Raw genomic sequence first — 26608 nt, 5'->3', positions numbered from 1 at the left:
GACTCGCGGCCGTCTATCAAAGCAACACACGGTATCCCCCCCGAGGCCCCGCCTATCGTGCCGGACGCATGGAGGTAACGCAACACTTCCGTGTCAGACACGGACCTACCCTTTAAGAACTGGGCACTGGCTGTTCGCAAGTTGTACCGCAGCAAGCGGCTGTACTGCACTCGCAGCGCTTCCACGTACTCCTGCATAATCATGGCACCCGCCCCTCCGCGTTGCACAATGCGCAAGCGCCTGATGACATCGTTCAGCAGCGCAGTCTGCTTTACCTTTCGACACTTTCCGGCCAGAGCCAGCACGAACTGTCAAGCTGCTTTTAAGCCGTCCCGTTGGCTGGCGGCAAGGGTCAGTGGGGTCACTTTCCGCGCAATGTTTTCGCGCTGCTCGGTTACAGCCGCAGTTTTGCGCAGGTGGCTCACGTCTAGGCACCTCAAGTCGCTACGTCCAGACTGAAACTCTGGAGCCGCCGGTGCAGCAGTGAGTGTGCTGTGATCCGTAACGTACAGTGCGCCCGGCGGGAGAGGCAGGATCTCGCATCGGGATACCGTGAAAGGAAAATCGGCGGGAAAAGAAACTGTCAGCGCGGCTAGAAGTACCGCGACCACACCACGTATATCCAAAGAAAATAATGGCAAAACCTGCCAGGCATAGCCTAGCGTTCCATGTAGATCGGTTCCGCCCACGCCCCTGTACATCTATATCAGAATTGACGAATTGATTAGTTCGTTTGTTGTGTGTGCGTTGTTCGAGAATTATCTGTTTGTGCAGATGATTCTTTACAGGCGCACTAAAGATCTTTTCGACGAAGCTTGCTTTTGTAGTTATACAATTCAGTAGGTGTCGCTTAATAAATACATTTAGTTCTAAATACCCAAGCTGCTTATTAAAGATGTGACAATAGATATAGACGCAGAGTGCTTTTTGCTTTGGCGGCAACTGCCTGGTCCTGATTGCTTGGGAAAATCGGACCAATAAACAAAAACTACCTATTACACAGATAGTGAGCCTTGTTCGTATAGCACTTGTCGGATATGTTTTGGGTTGTATTTTGACAGCCATGTGAGATCCTTGTGATGCAGGAAAAGTAACACTGCCGCTAGCGTTTCGAAAAAAAAGCAAACGATGTTTCTTTTTACCTCGCCTGCGGCAGCGGAGTGAAGTCCCCTAGTCTCCCGTCGTCTCCTTCGTGGGGAGCGCGTCGCCTCTTCCCACCGAGATCACCCGATTGACCAGGTCACCCAGTTCTCCTTCGTCTGCGTCCTGCTGTGCTACCGAGTCCCAACGTGGTCCGCAAAATCGGACTGTACCGACGGCATCAACTCGAAAAACGCAAAAATCAATCCACCGCAGGCCGGGACCGCTCGGTGTTCTCCTCTCTCAGAGAGGCGCTTGCTATTGGCCGACGAGCGTCCATCATCACCGCGCTGACACCACCGCTGGGGTATGCCGCGCCTTTCATGAGCGGAAAAATCCGCTCAGGAAGAGGTGTGTCCCGACCTTTCATCACGTTTTTAATAGTAAAATCGGCGTCGCGTGGTAGTATTTTTTGGATTTTTAGGATGCTTAGGGCCCGTAGATCAGTTATGATAAAAGCGGAGAATTACAGGTTTTTCTTTAGTGCCCCTTTAACCCATCTCGGAGTAAAGTAGTCGTGAGCTGCATCTTTACCGACCCTAAGATATTGAAGTAGTCGGGCTCTGATGGCTGATTCACTTATATCCGTTTGCGTGTGACCAGGTCCGTTGTACCCGATCACACTCAAGCGCATCTCGAAGATAGCTTCACACACTTACCTTTTATAATTATTGGCAACTTTCGTTATCTGAAGCTAAAGCAAGTAGGGAGGCGAGTTGGTTAAGGATTGACACGTGAACCCTGTAGCGAAGGGACAAAAAGGGACGGACAGACACGAAGCTCGGGAGTTTCGTGTCAGCCTGTCCTTTTCTGTCCCCTCGCTCCACGGTCACCATGTTTATCGTTATCTACATGAAGCGGAACAACGTTCGGTGAGAACCGTGTTCTGTAACGACTCTGGACTTCTTTATCTAAGAGTTATTATGACAATATAGATGACATTCTTATTTGCAATTTAGTCAAAAGCTATGCACCACTTTATACGAGCCTTTACACATTCGAGAAATAAATCGGCATAAAACCAAACCGCAAGAATGACGCTACAGTGTGAGGTAATACATTTTTTATGCGATATTGCGTTCTTGGACATTTTTTTGCAAAATACTTTCTTTTTAACATTTTTGTTATTTGGATACGTTTGTTTGGATTGAAATTAAGGTGCATGTGCTGGGCTCAATGAGAAGTTAAAGCACATACATTAATTCGAATAAGAACGATACTAGCTTTAGTTGCCATCTTAGTATTGTGGGAGCTGAGGAAAAAATGCTGTATGAGCACCTTGACTGGTCCTCAACACCCCTCAGGTGGCGAAAAAAGAAAAGAAACAACACAATAAATTATTCAATAATACAAGGGACTTCCATAAAAAAACACAATAAAATCGCCAATCAAGCAATAAACCAAAATGGCATTGGTCCACATTAAGATCAAATGGGAAACAGAACACAAGAAAAAAAAAAGAAAATTCAACAATATTATGTTTGTTACATCTCACTTGCACAAAATTGCATTTAAATCGATATGTCAACATGCTTTTGTACATTGCGCGAAGCTAATTGCAGTTGCAAGTTATAAGTCAAAATTCACAAGGGAATAGCTATGTAATATTAGAGATGGCAATGACAACGATTTTAGGTACTGTTTTACTGAGTTCAGTCGAGTTGAAGGGACTATCCAGTTTTCTTTATGTCTTGTAGAGTAACTAAACCTTTTTATTTGCAATTGGGCCACATTGCGAATAATATTTACATTTATTTCTGCATCTGACTTATAGCGGACACTCAACCAATAATTATATAGGTTGTAGGCTCTGGCAACACAAGAACGTTAAACATATATTTCACTAGATGCATCATACGAAACGTTATAAACATGCCGAATTTATATTTGTTCGTATTAAATGAACACGCCATATTTTTGAAAATAGAGTTGCCCCACGCTAGTTAGCTATATTCTAAATTTGAGTAAAAAAGTAAAATATAAAGAAGATACTTAATTCGTGCGAAAACTAAGTATCTGATACGATGAACCTGACCAGTAATTTGAGGTTTTTTTGTTAATATAAGTGGTTTACATAATTCTTTCACAACATGTCGGCAAAACGTATGACACCAAGACACTTACAATAATCTCCATCTTCTATACGACGTGAATTTAGGCTGATGTCTTGATGTGTGGGTGTGGACTGGTTTTCTTTTTATTGCAATATAACTGTTTTCTGTTTACTTTAAATGCCTACAATGAAATAATAAGCACATATATAGAGTTTTTGTTATATCATAACATTTATCTATAAATCATGAATGTCATGACCAAAAAATATTTAAGTATTATCCGTATATAAGATAAATGAGGCTACAGAGCTAATTTTTATCATATTGTCAAGACACCACAAAACGCAGATTGAGCCTTTGAGACCATATTATTTATCTGCCCGTTTTGTTTTTGACGAAGAAAACATGATTTTGAAAGCATTAAAACCGGTCCCGGTATACCATCGTAGTTAAAGGTTTCTAGAAAAATGTTATAATTCACTGAGTCAACAGTCTGAAAACTGACGAATAACGCAGAAATCTTAGGTTTGTTTTCAAATTATGCAAGGGTATTGTAAGTTTTCTGCTTAAAGCTAATTGGCTTAATTTCTTTAAAAAAATGAATTGGTGTGTCGTCAACAAGTTACTCTTACTAATAAATCTAAACATCTGGCATGTATTTTTTAAAAATCATTTGAAGATACTGGCAGTACAGGAATTCGGCTTTAATTTCCCAGATCATTTTAATATCCCTTTTTGTAAAGTAATGTAATTCTTGCTACTTGCATATGTAACAAAAGAAAGTACTGTAACTAAACAATTGTTAAATAAATCAGTGAAAGTACACGCAATAAAATCAACTACATGCTTCAGAGGTCATATCTGGTGGTCTCCATTATAGTGCGATTACATGGGTTTTGTGTTACTGATAATACTTCATGCGCGGTTGCCGGTTAGAGAAACAATGAGTTATCATTTCGAATCGGCACATACACTCAAGCAGCTGAAGAGTAACCACATGCTGTAATGTTTTTGAAGAAATCGTTAAATGCATCAGCCAATTCGGCGCCAAACAATTCCTTCCCATTCACTTAAAGTTCTGAGAAAGGTGCATGCGGGGTACCATGATGTATGAGTTCGTTCAAACTGGATCATTACACGTCCTGTCGGCTTTTCTTGTCCTTCAAACAAGAGGAGAGGAAAAGCCACGAAGATCGTAGCTTTTTTCTGTTTGTTTCGGTACTGTTTAAAGATTGTCAAGACGTCGGGTGCACGAGCACTGAAAAGCATTGAAAACGCAGCAGAATAGCTTGTCTCTAATTTTATTTTTTACGCAACTCAGGCGTAATCCATGGCTTACGTATTTTTCGACAGTGGTGAGAATATATATATTTTAAATACAAATAAACAAATTCTAAGCATCATTCGCCTCAATGGATGCATCTTTCGGTTCCAATTTTTCAGCCGCAGTGCATCGCGGATTCCCTTCATTCGGTATTCTACTCTCGTAAAAGAAGAGTGTAACATTGTTCAAGATTTCCCGCTCATATGTATTTGTCTCTTTTTTGTTTTCAGGCGAAGAATGAAAAAAAGCCAAAAATAAAATTTTCGAGCTACGTTGCCTCCAGATTGGCCCGCCAGGTTGGTACATTTTTTGCGTAAAAAACAACAGCAGAAAAACTAAACTAAGGGGGCACTACGTGAACATCCTTTGTTTTGCATGCACTATGCGCGCAAGACATGCGTACAGCCAATTACTACAACCTATTTAATCAGCGTAGTCTACACCAACAACCGAAAAATGTTTAATTGAAAAAGAGCTACCTAAAATATTGTTTGGACCGGTAGAACTGTTTTGTTCTTTGCATTCTTCTTGTTAATGACCGGTATTAATCAGATGTACCTCTCATGTCACGAGTCAAACATCCGTGACGTCACTTGACGTAATAATAGCTCGTAGCATCATGACATCATCTGACCTCAAGATGTCATTACGTGAGGTCACGTGACTCAAGTGATACCGTCATGGGAATCACTTGACGTCAGAATGTCACATGACGTCACTCGACACCCTGAGGATACGTGCCGTGATAATGTCGCCTACCGTCATCGTGTCAAGTGACATTGTGACGTCATAGAGCGCAATCACGTGGTTATGACGTTATATTGGCGTGTAACGTCACGATGTCACGTGACGTCCGAACGTCACATGATGCAGTGACTTCATGTGACACTGTTAAGTCACTTAGGAGATCGTGTGGTGTCACGCTACACCGTGACGTCACGTGATGGCATGACTTCACGTGGCTTAATAATGTCCCGTGACGTCATGATGTCTGATGGCGTCACTGAGCTCGGTCATCTAGCACCGTTACTTCACGATGTCACGAGACTGTGCACGATGTCAAGCGTCGGCACAAGCTATCTTCCCGTAAAGGAGTCATGTGACGTCATTGAAGTAGCGTCACGTGACGGCTCTTTTGGCCTGTCCTTCATGAGGGTTTCTTCGAAGAATTCAGGTGATGAAACCCATGCTTTGTTAGACGATTACCGGTGACATTTACCTTCGCAGTTGCATACATGGCTCAGACGTCAGTCCGCACCTCTTTCTGGTGGCCAGGAGCACATCGTTAACGCAGCTTAAGTTATCCTCTAACGCGCCCTTTCACCTATTATGTCTGACATATGACGGAAAGGCAACCTATGTACAACGCATGTAATGCAGTATTCAAAGAGGGATCATTTGGATGTCTTTAGACGACATTAAGCAATCGTTTTCGGAAGAGAAAAAAATACCTTGTTTATTCATTGTCGCGCTCAATTTTAGTGGGGAGATTGACTTTACGGTTTCAAGTCACGGTTTCACATCACCTGAGCATAAAGTCACGAGACGTGGTCTCGCGATCAGAAGTGACATGACGTCAGGAGTCATGATATTGAATTTCCAGCTAGATTTAGCGGGAAACTGACGTCACAGTAGTGTGTCTCGGCGACACCTCACGTCACTCTTCCCTCTAAATGTGGCAGGGAAATCCACAGACGGGTGGAGGGACGGACGTATCAATTTGTAGGATTAAAGGGATGCCGAAAGGAAAAAATAAACGCGCGTCTCAAGTTCACAAATAAGTTAAACATGATCAGCCCATTGAGCTTGTGACAATCGTACGCTTGTATTTTGAACGGATGGCTATATTTTGTTTCGTTGAAACGGCCAATTCCAGCCAGCACTCGAAGAGCAGCCATGGGAGACAGTGATGCGTTTCGGGGGATGCGGCGCTTCCAGTCTGTTCGTGCTGTAATGTTTACCTTCACCAGCAGATTGGCGCGGTTGTGAACTTCACCAGTTGGTGGCGTGAACGAGCTAGAACCTTACCGTTCGAGATGCCCAATGTCGAAATTCCCGATGACTGGTTTGGCCACTGCAGCGGAGGCGAGCAATTAAGTGACTGAGCTCCGCCTCAAACTCCCATCTTCTCGCACCCCGCGCGAGTTGAAGATGCGAGGGAGACAAGGTAAATCAGGTTCGGTCAAGTTTGACAGCCTACGCGCGTTCGGGGCTCGGTGCCATGCTTCCGTGGAGCGGCGCTGCTTCTATAACGGGGACATAACGACATTCGCAGTAGCTTCGTGAACATCCACCTGGTGCAATCTGGCAATCGGTTTATTACAGCAAAGCTGTTTATGGTTAGGGTTCTGTGGATTTTTCGTGTACGTCAACAGAAATCGCAGCGCCCTCTCATTGTCGTGGCCCCAACCGCTTGCGTGCCTAGTTCCTTCCGCTCTCCCGGGGCAGCGTTCCCGTCGCGCGTTCTATGGCTAGGGTTCCGCTGATTTTTCAGTGAGTGAACGGGGTTTCAATCCAGACGCATCCACGCTAGAAAATTCGTTCGATGTCAGTCGCCATATGGTATTGCTTCTAAACAATACTAAAATCGATCGGAATCCATATTTTTGAAATTATCTAAGCACGAGCCAACACTGCCTGTGTTAACGAGAGAATAGATGCGCTACAGGTGGGGACTTCTCAGAGAAGGCTTCCGTGAGCGTGAGTGGACGGCATACATGGGTAAATTACTTTCAAAATTTAATTTAATTACAATGACAATTATTTTGCTTCAAAAGTAGTTTAACTACAATTGCAATTACTACTACGCGAAAGTAATTCATTAAAATTACAAATTACTTATAAAAGGTAATGCAATTCCTTTACAATTACTTATTTCTGAGAGCTACCAACCTTGGGCAATGTAACTATAAACGAGTTATATGGCCGCTGTATAAATGTCGCCTATTGTACTTTTCTTTTATTAAATAACAGTTTGGAGTAATAAACTCCTGCATTCTTATATTCGCAATAAACAAAAATAAATTTTTATTATATCGTTATTTTATTTTAGAACAAGCTCTTGACAGTGTAAAACCGCGGTTTGTAAAGTTTTGGAATCTCCTTCAATCAGTTTGAGAAACGGTTGAAAGGGTTAGGGTTTGGAGCAAACAGTAAATAATGAAAATTTATGCGGAAAGGTAGACGAAGATTGGGAGAGGGAAGAGCAGTGTAGCAACAACGGTTGGAAGTAACGTGGGGTGAGTCGTGTTAACGAGACCTACTGCTTCTTCGCCTCGATGTTAGAGTAGCACAACTTACTGTAAGTGGTACCAACAGAGAAGCTAGAGTAGAGGGACATGAAGAACTCGTAAAGAAAAGAGAATAATTTCATGGACAATTCGGTATTTACTCGAGTATTAGCCGCAGTGTTTGTGAAGAAAGCCTGAGGCCTGGTTCACACTTGCTAATCGGCGGGGCGAATCTGCAAGAATTCGGCCGCCGGGCGTAGCATCCACCGTGCATTGCCGCGGCCGATTCTGCTTCGGCGGCTGCGGATTAGCTGTAGGTGTGAACCAGGCCTGAGGGTTCGCTTTTCCTCGGAACACGCGGATTGCCAATCACCGCGATCGACATCATGATTCTAGCGGTTTACAGGACAGAGATAACGGCTTCGCGCGAAGATAGCATCTCTGAAGATTGCATTTGTATGGAGAATCGTGTTCGCGATCTAGTTTTTCACTGTGTTATTTACGCGCAAAGCGATGATTAGCTGTATTTGTGTTCTGCGCGAAAGTAGACGCAAGAGTGTTGTTCATAAATAGTGCGGCTATTACTCGAGTAAATACGGTAAAATCCCCAGCCTTGACTGAAATATGTAAGCGAATATGCTAGCGACGAAGACGCGTAAGGCAAACCTCGAACCTTTCGCATCGACCGGATGATGTGATCGGAGCCCTACCGGCTCGACTTCGAACCCCGATGCCCCCTGAGGGGAATGAGAAGCAAGAGAGACCCCTAGGAACACGAGCAACAGGAGGCGAACGAGATGAAGAGAAAGATTTCAACTGCTATCTGAACGAAAACCGACGGGAATGTAGCCATCATTTATCAAATTATTTCTCAAATTTTTCATTAAATCGTTTTACAGTTTACAAAACCCTTCATTCCGTTCTACCCCAGCCTTTCCTTCCCATTCCTCCTTTCCCTCCTTTTAAGCAGGTTGGGATACACTCTCTCCCCTGTCGCTTAGGCTGTACTGCCGTCCCCGTGGTCAGGGGAGAAAAAGTGCCGACGCCCGAAAATCTTGCAAAGTAATTGTAATTCTGCCTGAAATATTGCAATTACTGACGCTAGGAAGTAATTAAATTACAATTACAATTCCTTTTAGCTTAAAGTAATTAATTACGATTACAAATTACCAGAAAAAGTAATTAAATTACAGTAATTCAGTTACTGTAATGAATTACTACCCAAGTATGGTGGACGGTGTTTAAATCGAAACGCATCCACGCTAGAAACCTCTTTTGATATTGGTCGCCATATTGTATTACTCCTAAAATAGGGTGACCAGACATTTCCGTTTTGGCCGGGAGAGTCCCGCTTGTGAGGTCCGTTTCTGCCGTACCGTCGTTTTGTCCTGATAAAGAATCATGTCCCGTTTTCGCAGGAGTGCATAGTTTCGAAATTGGCACAAAGCGAGTTGAAGCAAGCGGAAAATATGCCTACTCGTTACAAGTATATTTTACAAAAATAAACTCAGGTACTTTAAAATGTTCACCCAGTAAACTTTAGACAACTGTTCTTGCCCACAAACACTTTTTTCTGTCGAGAAGACTCGTGTGTAGAAATATTTTTTGAGTTACTGAATACAGCACGCATGTAGCACGTTAACATTTTGAAATAGTAATTCTTGCATTAAATTTTTCCTCCCAATTTCAATCTTTACTACACCCCCTCCCCCCCCCCTCCCCCCCCCCCCCCCCCCCTCCTCCGGGCTAGGATGTCCTGTTTTCTACCTTGAGGAATATGGTAACCCTATCCTAAAGCAATGCTGAAATCGATCGGCAGCCATATTTTTAGTGTACGTGAACAAAAACTCGCACCGTCCTCTCTTAGTCGTCGTTCCAAGCGCTTGGGTGCCTAGAGTATCAGATGAGCCTAGACATGACCGTTTAGTATCGCTGCAGACGCAGGTCTTCTTTTATTGGTGCCACGTCACTGGGCCTGGCGAATGCCCAAGGTATGCAGACTTCTGTATGTTACATCTTACCTTCTTAAAAAAAAAAAAGATATGCATACTCGAGCAAAAATAATTAATAAAAAAATACAACACACTGGCACACAAAGCAAACAACACACACACACACAGAAAAACAAGACATAGACTACCTGGTCGAAGGTTTTGTCATAAGTCAGCACCGCTCGAGGTCTGTACTGCTTCGTTGATCTTCTTAACTGGGTCCACTTCTGACTAGATGTACTGGTTGTACTCCCAGCTGTTCCTCCTGGAGGTCTCACTATGTCGAGATGGTTTCCTAACGTTGTGCTTGGAGCCCTCGCTGCTTCGAGGTGCTTTTGAGACATTGCTTTTGGAGCCCTGGCGGCGTCGAGCTACCACAATATTGGCTGTTCTTCCCCATCATTCGCGTCTGGAAATTCGTCCGATTCACTATCAATACCATCGGCCCCCTGGAACATTTTTCTGAGTCTTTAGTAGTTGTTGCCTGTTCCTGCGAAATGTACGGTTGTCTTCCGTGAGTACCTCAAATGAACGCGGTGCAACCTTGCGAACTACTTTCGATTTTGGTTCCCATGACCCAGCAGTCTTGATCCGTACAATATCGCCAGGGTGAAGTTCACCTAGGTGAGTTCCTCTGTACTGCTGTTGGTGTTTCTTTACATTTTTTTCCTGTACTAGTGAAATTGGGAAATCTTCAACTTAAATTCTTGTTTATAAGTCACACGCTTGGTGAGTGTCCACCTTCAAGAGGTGCTGATCTATAATTTAGGAGCCGTAAGCACTTGTCTTCACAAATCGAATTGGTCTTCCTAAAGATTTGTTTTACAATTTTAACTCCCTTCTCCCCTACTCCGTTGGAGCGTGGGTATCTGGGACTTGAGGTTATGTGTTCCAAGTCATACGAGATCTAAAACGCTTTGAATTCGGGAGGAAACAAACTGTGGGCCATCGTCCGAAGTGGCTACCATTGGTATACCATGCCTTGCGAATATAGCTTTAAGTTTGTCAATCAACCTCCTTGCTGTCAGGTCTTCTAGTTTTTTCAACTTCCGGATAATTGGGGAACGCATCAAAGACAACTAAATACAATTTCCCGGCGGATTCAAATGCACCAGATCCCACACCGTTCCATGGAAGGTTCGGTGTTTCCCTCATTATAAAAGGTTCAGATGTTAGTGCGTAGGCATAACGCTTGCAGAGCAGTGCAGCTGTCGATCATCGAAGTCATTTCTTCGTTTAAACCTGGCAAAAAATAAATTTGCGTGCTTGGCCTTACACTTTGTCATTCCTTGATGTCCGTAATGCAGACGCAACAACATTTCTTTACGCATACTTTGAGGCACTACAACTCTGGTTTCTTTAAGTATAATTCCTACAATTACTCTTAAATCTGATTTTAAAGATTTGAAGACCCCTTCTACAGGCAATATATTTGTAATTGCGTTGATTACTTGTTTCAGTACCGATTTTTTGCGGCTTCTGCTGTCAAACGTGACAAGGTAGCTGCAGACACCAAATCCCAGAGAACACCGGTTGCGTTAATCTTGACTTTGGTAATGACCTGTTGCGACCCATCACTGACTGGTGCCCTTGAGAGCATATTGGCTACTAGCAGTTTTTTTCCTGGAAAGAACTGCATAATGAAACTGTATTTTAGTAAGCGTATGAAAAAATCTCTGAAGACGCGGTGGCATGTCACCTATGGATTTCTTACAGATTGATATAATTGGCTGATCATACGTTTCAATTGTTATTTTCATCCCGTAGAAAAAAAAAACAAGTGAATTTTTTCACGGCCCACTACCATTCCTAATGCCTCCTTTCCTATTTGGGAATAGTGCGATTCAATATCTGTTTGTACCTAGACGCATAGGCCACGAGACGCCAATTATTCTGATCGTGCTTCAAAAGTACCGCTCCCAGTCCTGTAGAGGATGCGTCCGACGAAATGTTTGTACGTTTCTTTGGGTCAAAGATTTCTAGAAATAAAAACTCTGTTAGCAGAGTTTTAACATTTTCGACCTCTTTTTGATTAGTTTGTAACCATTTAAAAATTACATCATGCCTTAGTAGACTTCTCAGAGTCATTGTTTTTTTCGCGAGGTTTGGCACATATGTGCCAAAGTGGTTGATTACCCCTAGCAGACGATGCATTGCATCTTTTTTTTTTTTTTTTTGTACAGTCATAGATGACAGACTGATGATCAGACTTGGATTGGGCTTGATACCGTTGCTGTCAATAATGTCTCCAAGAAATGCAACTTGTTGCAAGGCAAATTTAAACTTTTCTGATTTTATGCTAGGTCCGCTTTTTGAGCTCACCGCAAGGTCAGTCGTAGGCACTCATTATGCTCTTGTCTAGTACGTCCCCTGATGAGAATATCGTCTATACAGATTCGCACACCCGGCAATCCTTCAAAGATTTCATTTAGAATCTTCTGGAAGACCTCTGGTGCGGACGCGATGCCAAAGGGAAGTCTTACAAATTTTGATCATCCACATGGTGTTCCAAGGGTACATATTCTTGATGTATCGTCATACAAAGGAATCTGTTGAAAGCCAGCTTTCGCATCCACCGTTGTAAAACAATTGAGCTCCTGTAAGCTCGGCTTCAATATAATCACTTTGACGCAACTGATGATGATATTTTTAACTGTGAATTAATGCGTTTAGTGTCTAGGCATACCCTAAGCGTCCCGTCTCTCTTTTTTACAATTACCAACGGGCTTACCCAGTCTGTGGCTGCGTCGACTTCCTCAATGATGCCGTGTTTAGCCATTCGTTCAAGCTCGGTTTTCAAAGGTTCGCGCAAGGCTAGAGGCACAGGCCGGGGCGGCTGAACACTTGGTTGAACGCTGTTTTGAAGAACCCAGTTGTAACGACAACTCATGCAACCCGCTCCAGAAAAAAAAAAAGAACGCTTGCAAATTTTAAAGGCACGCAGTTCTCTGTGTCCTCAGAAACAACCCTAGTGACAAGTCCGAATGCCCATGATCCTTGTAGCCCTAGGATAGCCCGGCGTCCATTCTTCACAACAAAAAAATCTTCCGATCTTTCCATGCCACTGAACTTTAGTCGCAACATCGAAATGCCAAAGTGTTTTATCCCACCTCCGTCGTAGTTTCTCAGTGTTATGATTTGGTTCCAAAATTCCGCTGAACTCCGGTCCGCGTGAACCCTCGGCATTCTAAGTCAACTGCGCCATGCAACTGATGAGCCTAAGCATGACCGTTCAGTATCACTGCAGCAGCAGGTCTGCTTTTATTGGTGCCACGTCACTGGGCCTGGCCAATGCCCCAGGTATGCAGACTTCTGTATGCTTCACTAGCTCCTTCCGCTCTCCCGAGGTGGCCGTCACGTGCATGACGAAAACCGCCGGTTGTGCAGGCTACGTCAAAAAGCTGCCATCTAGAGTAGTTGCATTCGATTCACTTGCACCTCCTACACCGGTGCAGAAAAGTGTAAGGCGGTGTACCTTCGGTCGTATTTTAATGCACGTACCGGGAATTAGACTACCCTACACTTTTCTGCGCCGGTGCCGGAGGTGCAAGTAAATCGAGCACAGCTAGTGTCTGCATTTGGTCCATGCAGTGTCACTGTGCCGCGAGTGATCGGACTCGCGCGTTACGTTGGAGTACGCGACATCTTGAGGGAAAAGAAAGAGCGGAAAGCGGCGCGCTCGATGAGACATCAGAGTTAGGCGCGGCTTTTCTACAACATTATGGCACTTTGCTCGTAAGTTATACTTCGTTCCTCCTGAAGTCTAAACGCAGCCGACGCTACGAGTTGATGGGATCGATCAGGCAGCGTCAAAAGCACACGATCCTGGTGTTTGTAACGTCTATGTAGGTGTTCGATTATTGCTAAACCGATCATAAAAAATGGCTAGTCACTTGCAGGTTGGCCGCTGTTCTATTGGTTCCAGTACTTGGTAACGTCGGCTGCATCTGCAGTTAAGCTGAAACTAAGTATAGTTTAGTTGGAATCCTATAGGATAAGAGAAAGCATACACTGCGATCGTAGCGCAAAACGGCTTTCCAAGAGAAGTTTAAATGGTACATTCACTGTGGGTTTATGGCGTAGAAGAAACTGAGGCTATAAGCAGAATCTTGTGTTTTGAAAAGTAAATTTTTCTTCGCAGGGAGTTTTTATTTTGTGCACGTTGTTTACAGATTCGGTGTTTTTCTATGTTAAATTTTGTATGCCAACTGGAGCCCTAAAACCGTGCGACCAATAGGTGAGTGGCGTTTGGCAACTTCTGGTTCCTTAGGATATTTTTTTTAGCTGTTGACAAACGACGACGATGATCGACAAGCCTGTCTAAGCCTGGTTCAGAAAGCAACAGTCTGGAGGATTCAGAATTATGCTTGCACAAGCTTGCAGCTCATTGTCGTCATTTGTCGACGGTGAAACAATATTTTCTAAGGAAGAGGAAGTTGCCAAACGCCGCTCACCTATAGACGCGATCTCTTAGAGCGAGTCTATGCGGGTTAAGAGTAAACAGCCGCGATTTATTAAAACTTCTGATTGGGCGAGTTGGTTGTTCATGTTGGTCGACGCTGCAGCGCACTAAAAAAACTATCACTGAAGCATCCACACACACAAAGAACAAAACTCTCACACAGAGATCACCTCACTAACAACGTTGTATTGCGTTATTAACTTCTGCTTCTACTTCTTCATATCGAGATAATTTTCAACTAGAAAAAAAAAACGACAAATAAAAAAAAAAGTAAAAAAGTTAGGTTCTAACGATTAGGAAAGTTTGCGGCTAAATAATCATTAACTTTTTGTAATAATAATATAGATGGCGTACTAACACATTTGCCTTCGAGTCGTATGACCTTGTCTGCTTCGATAGTTTCCCACGTTAATTGGTAGTAACTTTTGCCTAACACGGAACTGTTGTTAAAATGTGCCACAAACCGACAATCCCGACAGTGTGATCATAAGTGGCCAGTGTTCGCGTCGACGATGTTGTCGCTGTGTTCACGAAGCCGGTCAGTTAGACACCGCCCAGTTTGTCCACGTATTGTCTTCCGAAGTAAAGGAAGAAATAATAAACAACCACCTCAACGCGAGGCATAATGTTGGATTTATGTTTCTTGGAGCAGCAAATAGCTCGATTTGAGGGTGTGGTCACGCTTTTACACAGGCTGGAAAGTCTGTCGGGAGCTGAAAACACGATGTCCACATTCACTCTGTTCACCTTGATTGTTAAGGCCGTGAGAAAAATTGTGGATCTACGGGACGATGACAGGTCTTCCTGTCCTGTCTCTGTGAGTTTGCTTCACGCAGCTCTCTAGCTTCACTCCTTTAAGGTTAGTTTCAACCATTGACGCTAATAAGAAAACAGGGTACCCTGAGGACTTCCTTCTTGCTATTTGCCCGTCGAAGTACTCGTGTATTGAATGTGAGCATGATTTTATGATTGAGCTCTTAAAACATAACCGTACAGTACCTCTCTTGACAAGTTTTGAGTGCGCGGAGTTGAAAGGGAGGAGTGGTTTTGTTCCCCTGGGTAATAAATAAAGCCCTGGTTTTCGTCTACCTTAACTTTATTGTCCGTGTAGCGCAGTTTTTTTTTTTTTTATATTTAATCAAAAAACGCAGGTGATATGTCTTGAACGTTCAAACGTTTTAAAGCACAAAAAAGCGAGCTGTTTAAACGAATTACTTCCGCAGCTCATGAGGGAGGAAGGCACTTCTCCCGGTTTGTTTCTTGACGGAATAATCAGCATAAAGAAACGCCTCAAGGTTCTTGATACCGTGGAGTAAAGGAGGGGTATGGTGCGAACATGGTGGAAGTGATTACCGCTCGGAGACATACACATGAAAGGAACGATAAGGGCAGAAAAATACCTGAAAATGAAGTCGATGAAGGTACTGTCGCGCGATAAAGGTATCATCAAACGCGCCTTCGTAGAATAATATAGACAGCTTTCCAGTTGCAGTGCGCACAAAGAAGATGGTTGCCGAAGTTCTTTTTTATTTTATTGCTCAGGTTTTGGGCGGGGGGGGGGGGGGGGGGCAGCCGATTTAAAAGCAATGTTAGAACAACCCATCAGGTTATCGCAAGACGATTGACAATTTGAAGCCGGTCAAGGCTCCTGGACCAGACGGTCTGGGCGCTGAGTTTTACAATGCGTTTAGGGAGCTCCTTTCTTGCACTGCCTATTACGTGCGTAAAGAATTACCCTCGTTAGTTTTGCATATTTACGATTTTTATAATCAAAAGGTAGTACCCCTCAAAACTTTATTGGATCGTACCGTCGGACCACACTCATTAACGTAGACTATAAGATACAAATGACGGATTGAGAGGAGCGATTGCAGGGTGTTATAGACGTCATCGTGGACCCATACCAGACGTGTGAAACAAATGAGAGGAGCATTGTAATATATGCGCATGTCACCCGGAGCACTCTGATGCGTTGTGACAATTTTGTGCCAAGAATTGCCATGTTACAGGTCGACCATGAAAACGCGGTCGACCGCGTGTAACACGATTTTTTTTTATTAGCAGATGTTCACCTGGGGTCTGTATTGTGCGACGGTGTACGCATGGCGTACCAAAACTGCGCCACTAGTTTTGTTGTGAACAAGCGTGTAAGCAAACATACTTGCCTTTTCTCTTTGGTGCGACAAGGCTGTCCACTTTCGCTTTTACTTTTTGGTAATTTTCTTGAGACATATTTTCAAATATTATTCAGAATGGTTTTTTTAGTGGTTTCAAGTTGGACGCTGCGTATTTTAGCATGCTTGGATAACCTGGTGATTTGTTTTCTTCTTTTGTTTTGTTTTTTGCGACGACTCTGAGAGTGGCGAAAAAGCCGTCGAGCTTACAGAGATGTTTTTCGAAAATGCGAGCAGCTTCATCAACTGGGATAGGGCTTTCGGTCTCTGGCACGGCGATTGGCCTTCAATGCCGACTGCTTTTAAACGTGTTGCAGGAACTGAGTCACCGCCCCGTTATCTCGGAGTTTCTCTAGAACACTACCGCAATAATGATGACTATTGGCGCCGTCAGGTTGAAGATCTGCGCTCAAAAGCGAACAAGTTGGCGTGTTGTGGGATGTCTATTTTTGCCCGTGCGTCGGCTTGCAATGCGTTTCTTGCCGCAAATGCATGGTATGTTTTGCAGGTGCTTCATTGCCCACGAGTAAAAGCATACAACGTATTCACCGTGTTCTTTCTGTTTCGGTTTGGTGCTCGTTTTGGGAACGTACGAGGCGTACAAAACCTGATTAATAGAGTGAAGACCGGGAGGAGGGGGAGGGGAGAGTTCCTCATCTGTTCATGAGACAACTTGTCAATAGACACATTTTATCTGAGACCAAAGATATTCGTTTTTACAAACCGTTATTCATGTGAGATGGCGTGCAGCGCTTCCTGAGTTATATTGTTTCGTCAACCAAGGATGTATACGAAAGAAGTTGGTGCATATTAGTTTTTAGCCACGCGTTTCTCACACGAATATTTATCTGGTGCTGTTGTCTGTCCCGCCAAGAACGAACAAAATATTTAATTTATTTGCATTTTACAATTCCGTTGTATTGTTATACATAATGACAAATACACAGCGCAAAAGGACAAAAAGGGAAGAGACACACCGGATAGAACAGAGCGCTCTGTTCTATCCGGTGTTTTTGTCCTTTTGCGTTGTCACTTTGTCATTATGTATAACCAAAACCAACTAGCCCAACTTTCGACTTTGTATCGCTTTTGTACAGTCTAGGCCCAAGGTAGGATATCATAAAGCGAGTCAAGCGAATGGTACCCCCCCCCCCCCCCTCCCCGCGTAACACAAATACTTTTTTTTTTAAAGTTGCATAGTCAAACATCACTAGTTAAAGCCTGGTCTGTTGAAGAAGTATCCCATGCAGTAGCGTCGTCTAACAACTGCATACCGTACAAAAATTTGAGAACGGTTGACCAAGTTTTCCTAGACTTTTGCGAGGCGGTATTTGTTTTGTTTGTTTTTTTTTTGGGGGGGGGGGACGTCATGCAAAGGACCCTTAAAAAAGATTTACCGTTAACGCCCCATGGCCCAAACTTTTGAGCGGTAGAAGGGGAGAATGACGTTCCCCAACATGCTTTCCCCGCTGGGCCTGCACAACATATGGCGTTGCCACATGGCTGTAATGCTCGCAGATATCGATGTTCGCTCCGTACATACAAAGTATTTCGTTGAGCACATGTGCTTTTTAACAAAAAATGTATGAGGACCGGCAACCTACACCTGAGTGGCTGCAACTTCTTGAGGTGTTTACCCTCAAATACGTGTAGCACGTCTGACAATAGCCAAGATGGATGCTGTTTTTAGTGTTTTATCCCGATTGCGTGTCACCGCGTTGTGTCATGGTTCAAAAATAAATATAATAAAAAATAGCCGCGTGCCTGGCGGAGTTTGCAAAGCATGCGGCTGTCACGCCGAGAAAGGGGGCTGTGATTCCGCTCGGCCCGGATTACTACTTTATTAATTCTCTACTATTCTAAGATGCCCTAGCCCATTCACGGCTGCCGTCGAGTGTTCTTGTTTAGAGCATTCCTGAACGCGCCACGTACATGAAAGTAGCGGTAACACGCTGCTTCGGTTCATTCACCTTTCCGTCACCGACGCAAGATGTGCGGCACCTTTCTCTTTAGATTTGTAGGTACATGTTTGCCTCATTAGACGTTTATTTATTGTTCTAAATTGATCTACTCTTGTTATTGCTGACGCCATTGCACCAGGCGGAAAGTGGAGATAAATAAACGCGCTAACAATTATGTGCCTGAAATACATCAGCTGACAATCCATCCTGAGATACGCCCTGTGCGGAATCAATTACCAATAACAGCATACGCTCCACGCCCTGCACTTACTCCTAACAGAGTTATACCTGTAAGTACTTAACTATTTCGCGCTTCAAGGAAACTGTAAAAACTATAGAAATGCGTGCGATGACTTCTGCAAAGTGGTTTAGAAGCTCCGATATTCTTCATCCAATCGCCATGAAGAGGTTAAGGGATAATGATAAAGGTATCAGTACGCTCCAACCGGAACACACTCATTATTTCCTCCTTTTTTACCTTTAAAATTACAAGGTTTTTTTTTTTTGTTCACTTGGCACACTGTTTTGGCACGGATTTGCACATGGCGTAAAAGTTAAAAGTTAATACACCATGTGGGGACAGATAAGTGAACTAGAGGCGCCTGTCACAAATGTCTGGCCATGTTAATATTCAGTCTCGATTCCTGGGTTTCACATCCGTATATTATATAGTAATACCTTGTTATGTACGTCCCAAGACCATCTAGTTTATGGGTATTTTTGTGCACCTTTTTTGTTGCTGGGTTTGTTTTTGTCGGGGTGTTTCGGCGGAACAGTGCTTTCTATTTCGAACAGTAAGGGACGAGTGCCTTTTCAGGCTTGACTGGCCTTTTGAACTGGCACTTCTTTCAAACCCCGTCCGAAAGAAAACGAGACAAATACACAAAGAAACAAATGCATTAAAGTTTACAGGCAAGTCATTTGAAGCATATAATAATTATTATTTTTATTAGCAGGCGTTTATGATTTTATAAGAAGATATGTACCCTTCAATAGATTCGAAAAGTGGGCCAGTTGGTCCTTATGTATGATATGATTTTCTCCTCCGTTTTGTCTGTTTTTGCATTGTTAAACCATACCCCGAGCCCTTAAAGTTCTCAAAACACAAATATTTAGTATTAAAAATGTTTATTTTATGTAATCTTTTAACCAAACAACAGGCGTACGTTGAAGCAATAAAGGACGAGAATGTGGACTACGTCCTCCCAGGTGACCAGTCTAATTCTTCAGAGAAACTCTTCTACTACAGTTATGGACAGGTGCGTATAATTACTGAATATTAGGCTCTATTAAAATAACTTCAAAAGTAACTCACTTGACAACAATCAGAAGCTGCGAGGCCACTGCTTGATGTCAAGATCATTATGAAGTTTACTTGAAACAATGCAGTCTGCAACGTTTTATATAATTTTTGCTCCGACGTTGCGTCAGAACGTCTGTGGACACCTGGCGTCGTGCTGTTTACAAAATAACGGCAAACAACAAACGTCACGAAGCAAGCCTAAGTGGAATACATTGTGTATGTAACAATGTTGTTTGTGACTTCAAGACGTTAATATAACTAGGCAAAACACTTAGAAACGCTAAGACACACTTAACTGCCAGGCTGGAGTCTGTATAATCCAAACTTATACACATCACTTTTCATAACAATATGTAGTCTATCGGTTTATGATTTTTTGTTGGGCCAAAGATCGTCTTCAGACCTCGGGACGTTTGCAGACACGAACATGGCAAAACTTGCCGTATAAAAGCGAATCACACGTGGATTATCTTGCATAACGAATGCCAACGTAAGGGGGAAGGTGCAGCGACCTCGGTTAAAGCTTTCACTCTGTGCAGCGATTGAGCAAGTAATTCGGCAAAACAGTGAAGGCCTTCAGCCAGAAGAGCGCCAGGTGTAATATTCGAAAGCTTCCCATCCACAGAAAGGGAGCAGTCATCACTGTCCTCGCTGCGTCCCCACGTGGTCCCGCCGTCCCAGGGTGGCTATGCGGAGTAGGAAGTTTTGGGTCGTAGACTGTCCCGGAGACTGAAACAGCCACACCCCGTTTTACATTAGGTCCTTCCGCAGCCAACGGTACAATTAGACGGAGCAAACTATGCCCCTTGATACTTCTTTTACAAGAAACAACAACCAATACAAATGACAAAGCACATTTCACCGGAACAAAATGGCGGCATCCAGTTCAACCCTCTGCTGTGCGCCGCCATTCGCTTCCTTCCTAAAACCTGCACCGTCCGTAGTCGGCCCTTCAAAGCATTCCGCTACTTGTAGGAAGCTCTTATCTGGGAAATTTAAGCCAAACGAGCGGCGATAAGAGCACATCGTCATGGCGCCTTGCGCGTCCGCCCATTCTCGGATAAACCAGTGAGGCACAGTAAATGTCCCATGATACTGCGATTTTAGGTGCGTAATTGGTTTAACCGGGGAGGAAAAACGCACAAAGAGGACGAGCGCCATGACGAAGCATTTAATTTTGGCACTGTTCGATTGACACCCTCGGATCGTCGCGTTGGCTGAGGTCGGGCACATTGTGAAACGTTGTGTAACGGTCCACGTCGCGGGGGTTCAGTGTCGAGTTGGTCGCTATTTCGAAACTTTTCTACGTTACCTTCTTCCACACAGCTGAATTGAGCGTGCATCGAATAATAGGGCGGCTCACACGGGCTTGAAAGCGAAACAGGCGTTTACTGTCACGCCTCTTGAAAATTTTCGTCACTATTCTAAAATCGACGAAACAACTCCATCAGTTACCTGGAGCTTACGTAATAGGTCGAGGAAATCCCTCTAAATACACGAGAGAACCAGTCACGCAAAGCGCATATAGAGTGAAAAAGTCATTCGTGACTTGCAAGCAACTTAGACATCTAAAACGGTTTTAACATATGAGTTCTGTAGTCACAGGTAATTCGCAGATATGAGCGGATTAAATTCTGTGACCCTCGAATTAAGATGAATGGCGTTGGAATGAAATTGTTGACAACTCGGATTAAACCCATGGGCACTTGGATTAAATTGGTGTACAGCTGGATTAAATTCGGGGACGCTCGGATTTAAAATTTGGCACTTGGAATATTATGAGCGCGAAAGCCTGTGATTGACTGTCACTGTGTCCTCCAGAAAAGTTAACTGAAAGCCTTAATTTTACTTTGAACTTTGGAAGCATCATCGGGAATGTATTTGTTTAGAACAAACGTTTGAGCAGTACTCTGCATTTGTCACTCCCGAAGACGTTGCAGATCATCCTCCCTGGGTCTTGCGCTCCCACGAGTGTACTGCTCAAGTGCAGTCTTCTTTTAACTACGAACACTGGCCTTCATATTTGAATGTCCACCTCCAGCCATGCTCTTCTTCGTTACCAATGCTTGCGACTTTTACAATCCATCACACAACAAAAGATGTCGAGCGAACATGAAAACACTACCGCGTATTGGGTATAAAAACTGTATGGTTTAAGGGCATACATTTTCCAATATATTCAACCGGATATCCATGAAACTAACATTTACGACAGTCCATTTACTAGCTTAGAATGCCGGCATCGGACCTTGAGAACTTTTAGACCGTCTGTTGGAGATCGGTGTAGCCAACTAATGTTGCTGCCCACTGCACATCACATCAAACAGCCGTAGCGTCCAGTTGGCGTAAGAAACCTGTCGCTGTAGATTCCCCAGATCGCTTGACAGCTGCAAACTTCCACTACTGCCCTCCCAACGGAGCCACACGCGCCGTCATTGTCTGGCACACAACGTATACAAGAACAGCTAACTCCTTCGTCGAAAAAATCATAAGGGGGCAGGCGAGCTGGTGAATATTAACCTTGAGCTGAGTGCGAGACTTCGTCCTGTCTATTTTCTGTCCTTTCTACGTTTTGATGTTTCTTCTCTACCCCAGTCTCAGGTCAATTCAACATGGTTAAAACTCCTTCGTTTTTCGGAATAAATGCCAAATCACTGCACGTCACGAAAAAAAAAGCGTAGCTTTCTAATATATAATTCAGGCATGCAAAAAAAAAAAAAAAAAAAAAAAACACGAGGACTCCTCGATACCGGTCTAGAAGTTGAGCTATTACGTTTCGATTCCAAACTAAAGAGAAAAAAAAAGAAAGGAAAAAAGAAACACCGGTGAAACTATAATTTTACGCCTGAAAGGCGCAACATTTGTCAAGTTATAGTATTTCCTTTTTTATTTAAAAATGTTTTTACTACTTTGTGGGACTATAATAGAAGTTGTCTAATACAGTATGTGGCTGTGTATAAGAAAAAAAAAGTCAAAAATAATAAATCGCAGTAAATATAACAAGACAATCGTACTAAGCAAAACGTTACGGCAAGCGAATATGGCTCGCCGGCATCAGAAACTAATTACAAAAGATAGACGAAAATATTGACCGTCCTTAACATTCATCATTACTAAAAGTAGATACTGCTTTTGGAAGTTACAATACTAAACACGAGTGCCTGCACTGCTTGCAAGTTGAACACTGTGAATTGAACTCAATAAACGTTTTCTTTCGACGATGGCACCAATCAGGTTACTCGAAGTTCTTCCAGCGAATGAGATAGAACTTGCACTTAAAATTCTTTCATTTCTCTATCCCACAATAAACGTGTGATAGATATTGTGAAGTATATTTACATGGCCGCTTTTTATACATAAAGGAAGAACGAAAACGAAATAGTACGAGCTCCTAGCCTGTAAATAAATACGTTTATCATATGCTTTCTTTTACAGCTTTTCTGCAGAGGAGCTGGGTACAGTTATACTGTCACCGAGAGTGAAGAAAGGTAAGGCTTATAATATAAAGGCGTCTGACATTATCGGACTATCGTGAGAAAAAAAAATCATAAAACGGAGAAGCAGGAGACGCCTTTTGTTGTCTGCTCTGTCCTTTATTGCGCTTTCTTCAGTCTATTTTGCTACTCAAATTCAAACAACTTGCTAAAGTCAATAACGGCTTAAGAAAGGCAGGGTGTGGCGAATCTCTATTATTTTTATTATAATGTCTGCAACGCGTCTCTGACTTGTGTGCTCACCGCGCACAAAAAGTGGTCCCTCGGTGTCTGCCTGATGACGTCAAAGAAGTGTCATGCTTTCGCCGGTCACGATCCTGGCGGAGTCCCAACAGAGGTAATGTATGTGGCAGACGCCTGTTCTGCTGGAGGTCGCTCTCTGGTCTGACAGTGCACGGAAGCTTCAGCAGCCAGAAGTTGGGACGCCGCGATCACAGCGACACTCGCTTTCGCTCATTATTTTCTCCAGCTTTTCTAAGGCCAACCGCCATAATTGCTACCTCCGACAGCATAACACTCCGGCCTCTGTGACATTATTTGTTGCCACAGCGGGAACACTTTTGATGTATGGGCGGCGTAGGACGCTAAATACTCCTGTCGGAGACGCGTTTCAGGCACCGTAATTTTATTGAGGCTCCGCATCAAATCAGAAAGCGGCAACCGCCGGTAAGAACGCCAAGGAACCAATCACGAACCAAGAAGCGTAACGCAATAAGTCACGCCTCGCGCGAATGCACGATAGTTAGCTTACAGATTCTTTCTTTTTCAAAAGCATTGCATTTTACTTTTGTATGTGGATAACGGTTGGCTCGCCGAAAACTCCTAGCATTAATAATACAATATGTATTGGTGACTCAAGTACCAAACAAACATAAGGCACTTGGTATGCCACAAGAAAGGATAAAAAATTAATTTAGATTACCCGGAATCCTATTTACTCACTCTGGGAACATCAATTACAGGGTACCTTACCCACAATATGATTTCGTCAAATACATCATTCCCTACACATTCAACTCTTCAACGCGATTCGGCAACACCATTTTCAAGGCGTGAAGGAGTACCGACAAAATAAGAGCAGCAGTTCATGTTTGTTTAGCATTTCGGAATTTCAGAGCATCGAAGTAGAACGATAACAAACCAGGTTACGTATCTTTGTGCTCAAAAGTCGCAGTGGTAAGGGAAAAGAAATTGAGCCTCCTCCAGAATATTCAGAGCGTACGAGCCGGCTCGAGCGTACATCCTAAAGGTCCGAGAATGTTTTGAGCTGCGCGGAGAAATGAGGGCTTGACGAGTGACCCTGTGCGATTTTCCGGAAAGGTCTATCGCGAGCACTTCGACCAGATATCTAACCCGCTAAACTAACTTTGCCCCTCGTTTCATTAGTCTTGCGTATTGTAGGAATGAATAATATTTTTTAATATCAACTTACCGGTCCATTGGCGTTCGATAGATAAATCTAACATGTTACTTTTGTCATCGAAATAAGTGTATGGCAGATTCGGACGGCCTAAGAACAATATCTACAGAAAAGAACTGTGATTGACGACGATTATAAGATATAATAGGTGCAGGTTAAGAAAGAGAGAAACTTAGTATACTGAATAATAATTATTTGTTAAATGGACTTGCAGAATCCTTACATGCTCTATTCACTGTCGCTTGTTTGGATAGTTGGTAAAAGGTCGCTATAAATCCTATGGGGAGAAGATCTGACCACCTCGCCCTTAGAGGCTAAGCTGACGATAAACCCATGAGGACTGATCTGTATTTCTAACGTAGCGCTCGGTTGACGTGTCCACAGTCTGTAAGTGTTTTCTGCTTGTGCTCGTGTTCAACTAGTAAATTAGCGATTGAACACTAGTCCCATTCAAAAGCTGACGCAACTCTCATGTACATTCTTTACTCCGCGCCGATTTGAGAAAGATGACGTAAAAATACAGTGCGCAGGTAGGGTTTGGTAAGCACCAAGCTTAGTAGAAAGCAAGTTGGACAAAACGCGCCCCTCTTGTTTGACCTCCTCACCAATATTACTTACACAATCTCCTCTGCTGTATCGTCAGAAAGTCCAGCATCAGTTGTTTCTTGCATTATTTTCAGTAGATTATTTATTGCTATTGAATACGATTTGTCAGAGCCTAAATCATCGTGATTTCGTCGTGGCTTAAATATTTCTAAAATGCATATCCAACTAGCACAAGCACACCTTAATGCTTTAGTAAAGTTTACATAAATTCCACTTATCCAAGTAACCGCGCTTGGATATATAACGCGTGTTTAAGCAACGACACTTATATATATAGAACATTCCTACGCCTATCAAGCAAAATGTAATATCGCTAATCGTAAATTAAACTTAAAATAACTTAATTGCGCGTTAAAACCCATAACGCCATGTAAGTGGTTTTTAACGGCACTAGTACGTTTTATTTATTCTAAAGTGTGTACATTGAGTAACCCTAAAAGGATACCTCTCAACGTAGAGAAGTACTCAGTTCCCTATGCAATATTTCCAAAGGTATGGGGCCACTTTTGAAGCGTAATATCTTCGCTATGGAGGAGAGGAAAAATTTGGAAGTCGCGCAAAGCTACGTAATAATAAAATCGAGAGAAATATATAAAAACTTAACATAAGTAGCGAAAAATGCGCTCAAACAAAATATTTAATATTTGTCCTCTATATACAGGGTAAACTTCTTGATGAAATTAGACCCAGTTTTCTTGGACCTATTCTCCTGCCCGAAATATGCCCACAAGTTGGAGGCCCCAGGAGACGACTGCGTGATCATTCCGGAAAAACCGAAGGTAAGCAATTAACGTTGAGTTTCAATTTTAACGACTATAACCTAACCTACTCTTTTTTGCAGAAGAAACGCAAGCCCAAGAAAGACACGTCTCTCAAGTTAGCCGCTATTGGAGCCGTTGTTCAACAACTTCTAGAAAACAACCTAACCGCTTTGCTGGATTCGGATATTGAAGTTCTTGATATTATAAAAGTATGATAATGTGTGACAAATCACACACGAGAGGACCAAAAAAACAATACTTGTGACAAACTCCAACTGACGCTCCCTAAGCTCCTAGCGATGGTATCGGAAGGATGGTTTTTGGATTGTCATAACGGGAAAAAACAGGTGCAAGCCTCGCCACTGGACCGTAACTGGTGTCGAATTTTTTTTATTTTACGTGTAGCCGAATAACGTATTCTTGCGGTGTTGTTTGGGAAAGTGTGTTGACGAGAGGTTTTTATCTTAGTATTCGAAAATAAAATGTAACAACGCGGCTATTTTTAAGTGATTTTTTATTAATAAAGCGATTAGCCGCACTCTACTATTGCTGTTCAGCCACCATTTAATTAAAGCATAACTTTTTGTCACGCTTCTGTAATATCGCGGGGGATTCTACATTTAAAATATTGAAAGGGAATGTGAGAAACAGTAGTTTCGCGATCCTTCAAACGAACAAGGCTGCCGTC

The 26608-nt window shown here is 43.0% G+C and overlaps 1 protein-coding gene across 1 annotated transcript in view; it reads left to right on the top strand.

Annotated features, from left to right (window-relative positions):
• LOC115323870 (membrane metallo-endopeptidase-like 1) overlaps positions 1 to 26306 on the top strand; it is a 128338-nt gene extending 102032 nt beyond the window's left edge. The window contains exons 17-21 of the mRNA XM_029984378.4: positions 4749 to 4814; positions 19497 to 19595; positions 23075 to 23127; positions 25821 to 25938; positions 26001 to 26306. Coding sequence (XP_029840238.2) covers positions 4749 to 4814; positions 19497 to 19595; positions 23075 to 23127; positions 25821 to 25938; positions 26001 to 26135 — 471 coding nt within the window. The 3' untranslated portion in view covers positions 26136 to 26306. The remainder of the gene's footprint in view (positions 1 to 4748; positions 4815 to 19496; positions 19596 to 23074; positions 23128 to 25820; positions 25939 to 26000) is intronic.
• Positions 26307 to 26608: the final 302 nt, after the last annotated feature.

Source organism: Ixodes scapularis, unplaced genomic scaffold (genome assembly GCF_016920785.2).
Source record: "Ixodes scapularis isolate PalLabHiFi unplaced genomic scaffold, ASM1692078v2 PGA_scaffold1__304_contigs__length_218370807, whole genome shotgun sequence".
In the NCBI taxonomy this organism is placed as follows: domain Eukaryota; kingdom Metazoa; phylum Arthropoda; class Arachnida; order Ixodida; family Ixodidae; genus Ixodes; species Ixodes scapularis.
The sequence above is the reverse complement of the archived record's forward strand: the minus strand, read 5'-3'. Positions and strand labels throughout refer to the sequence as shown.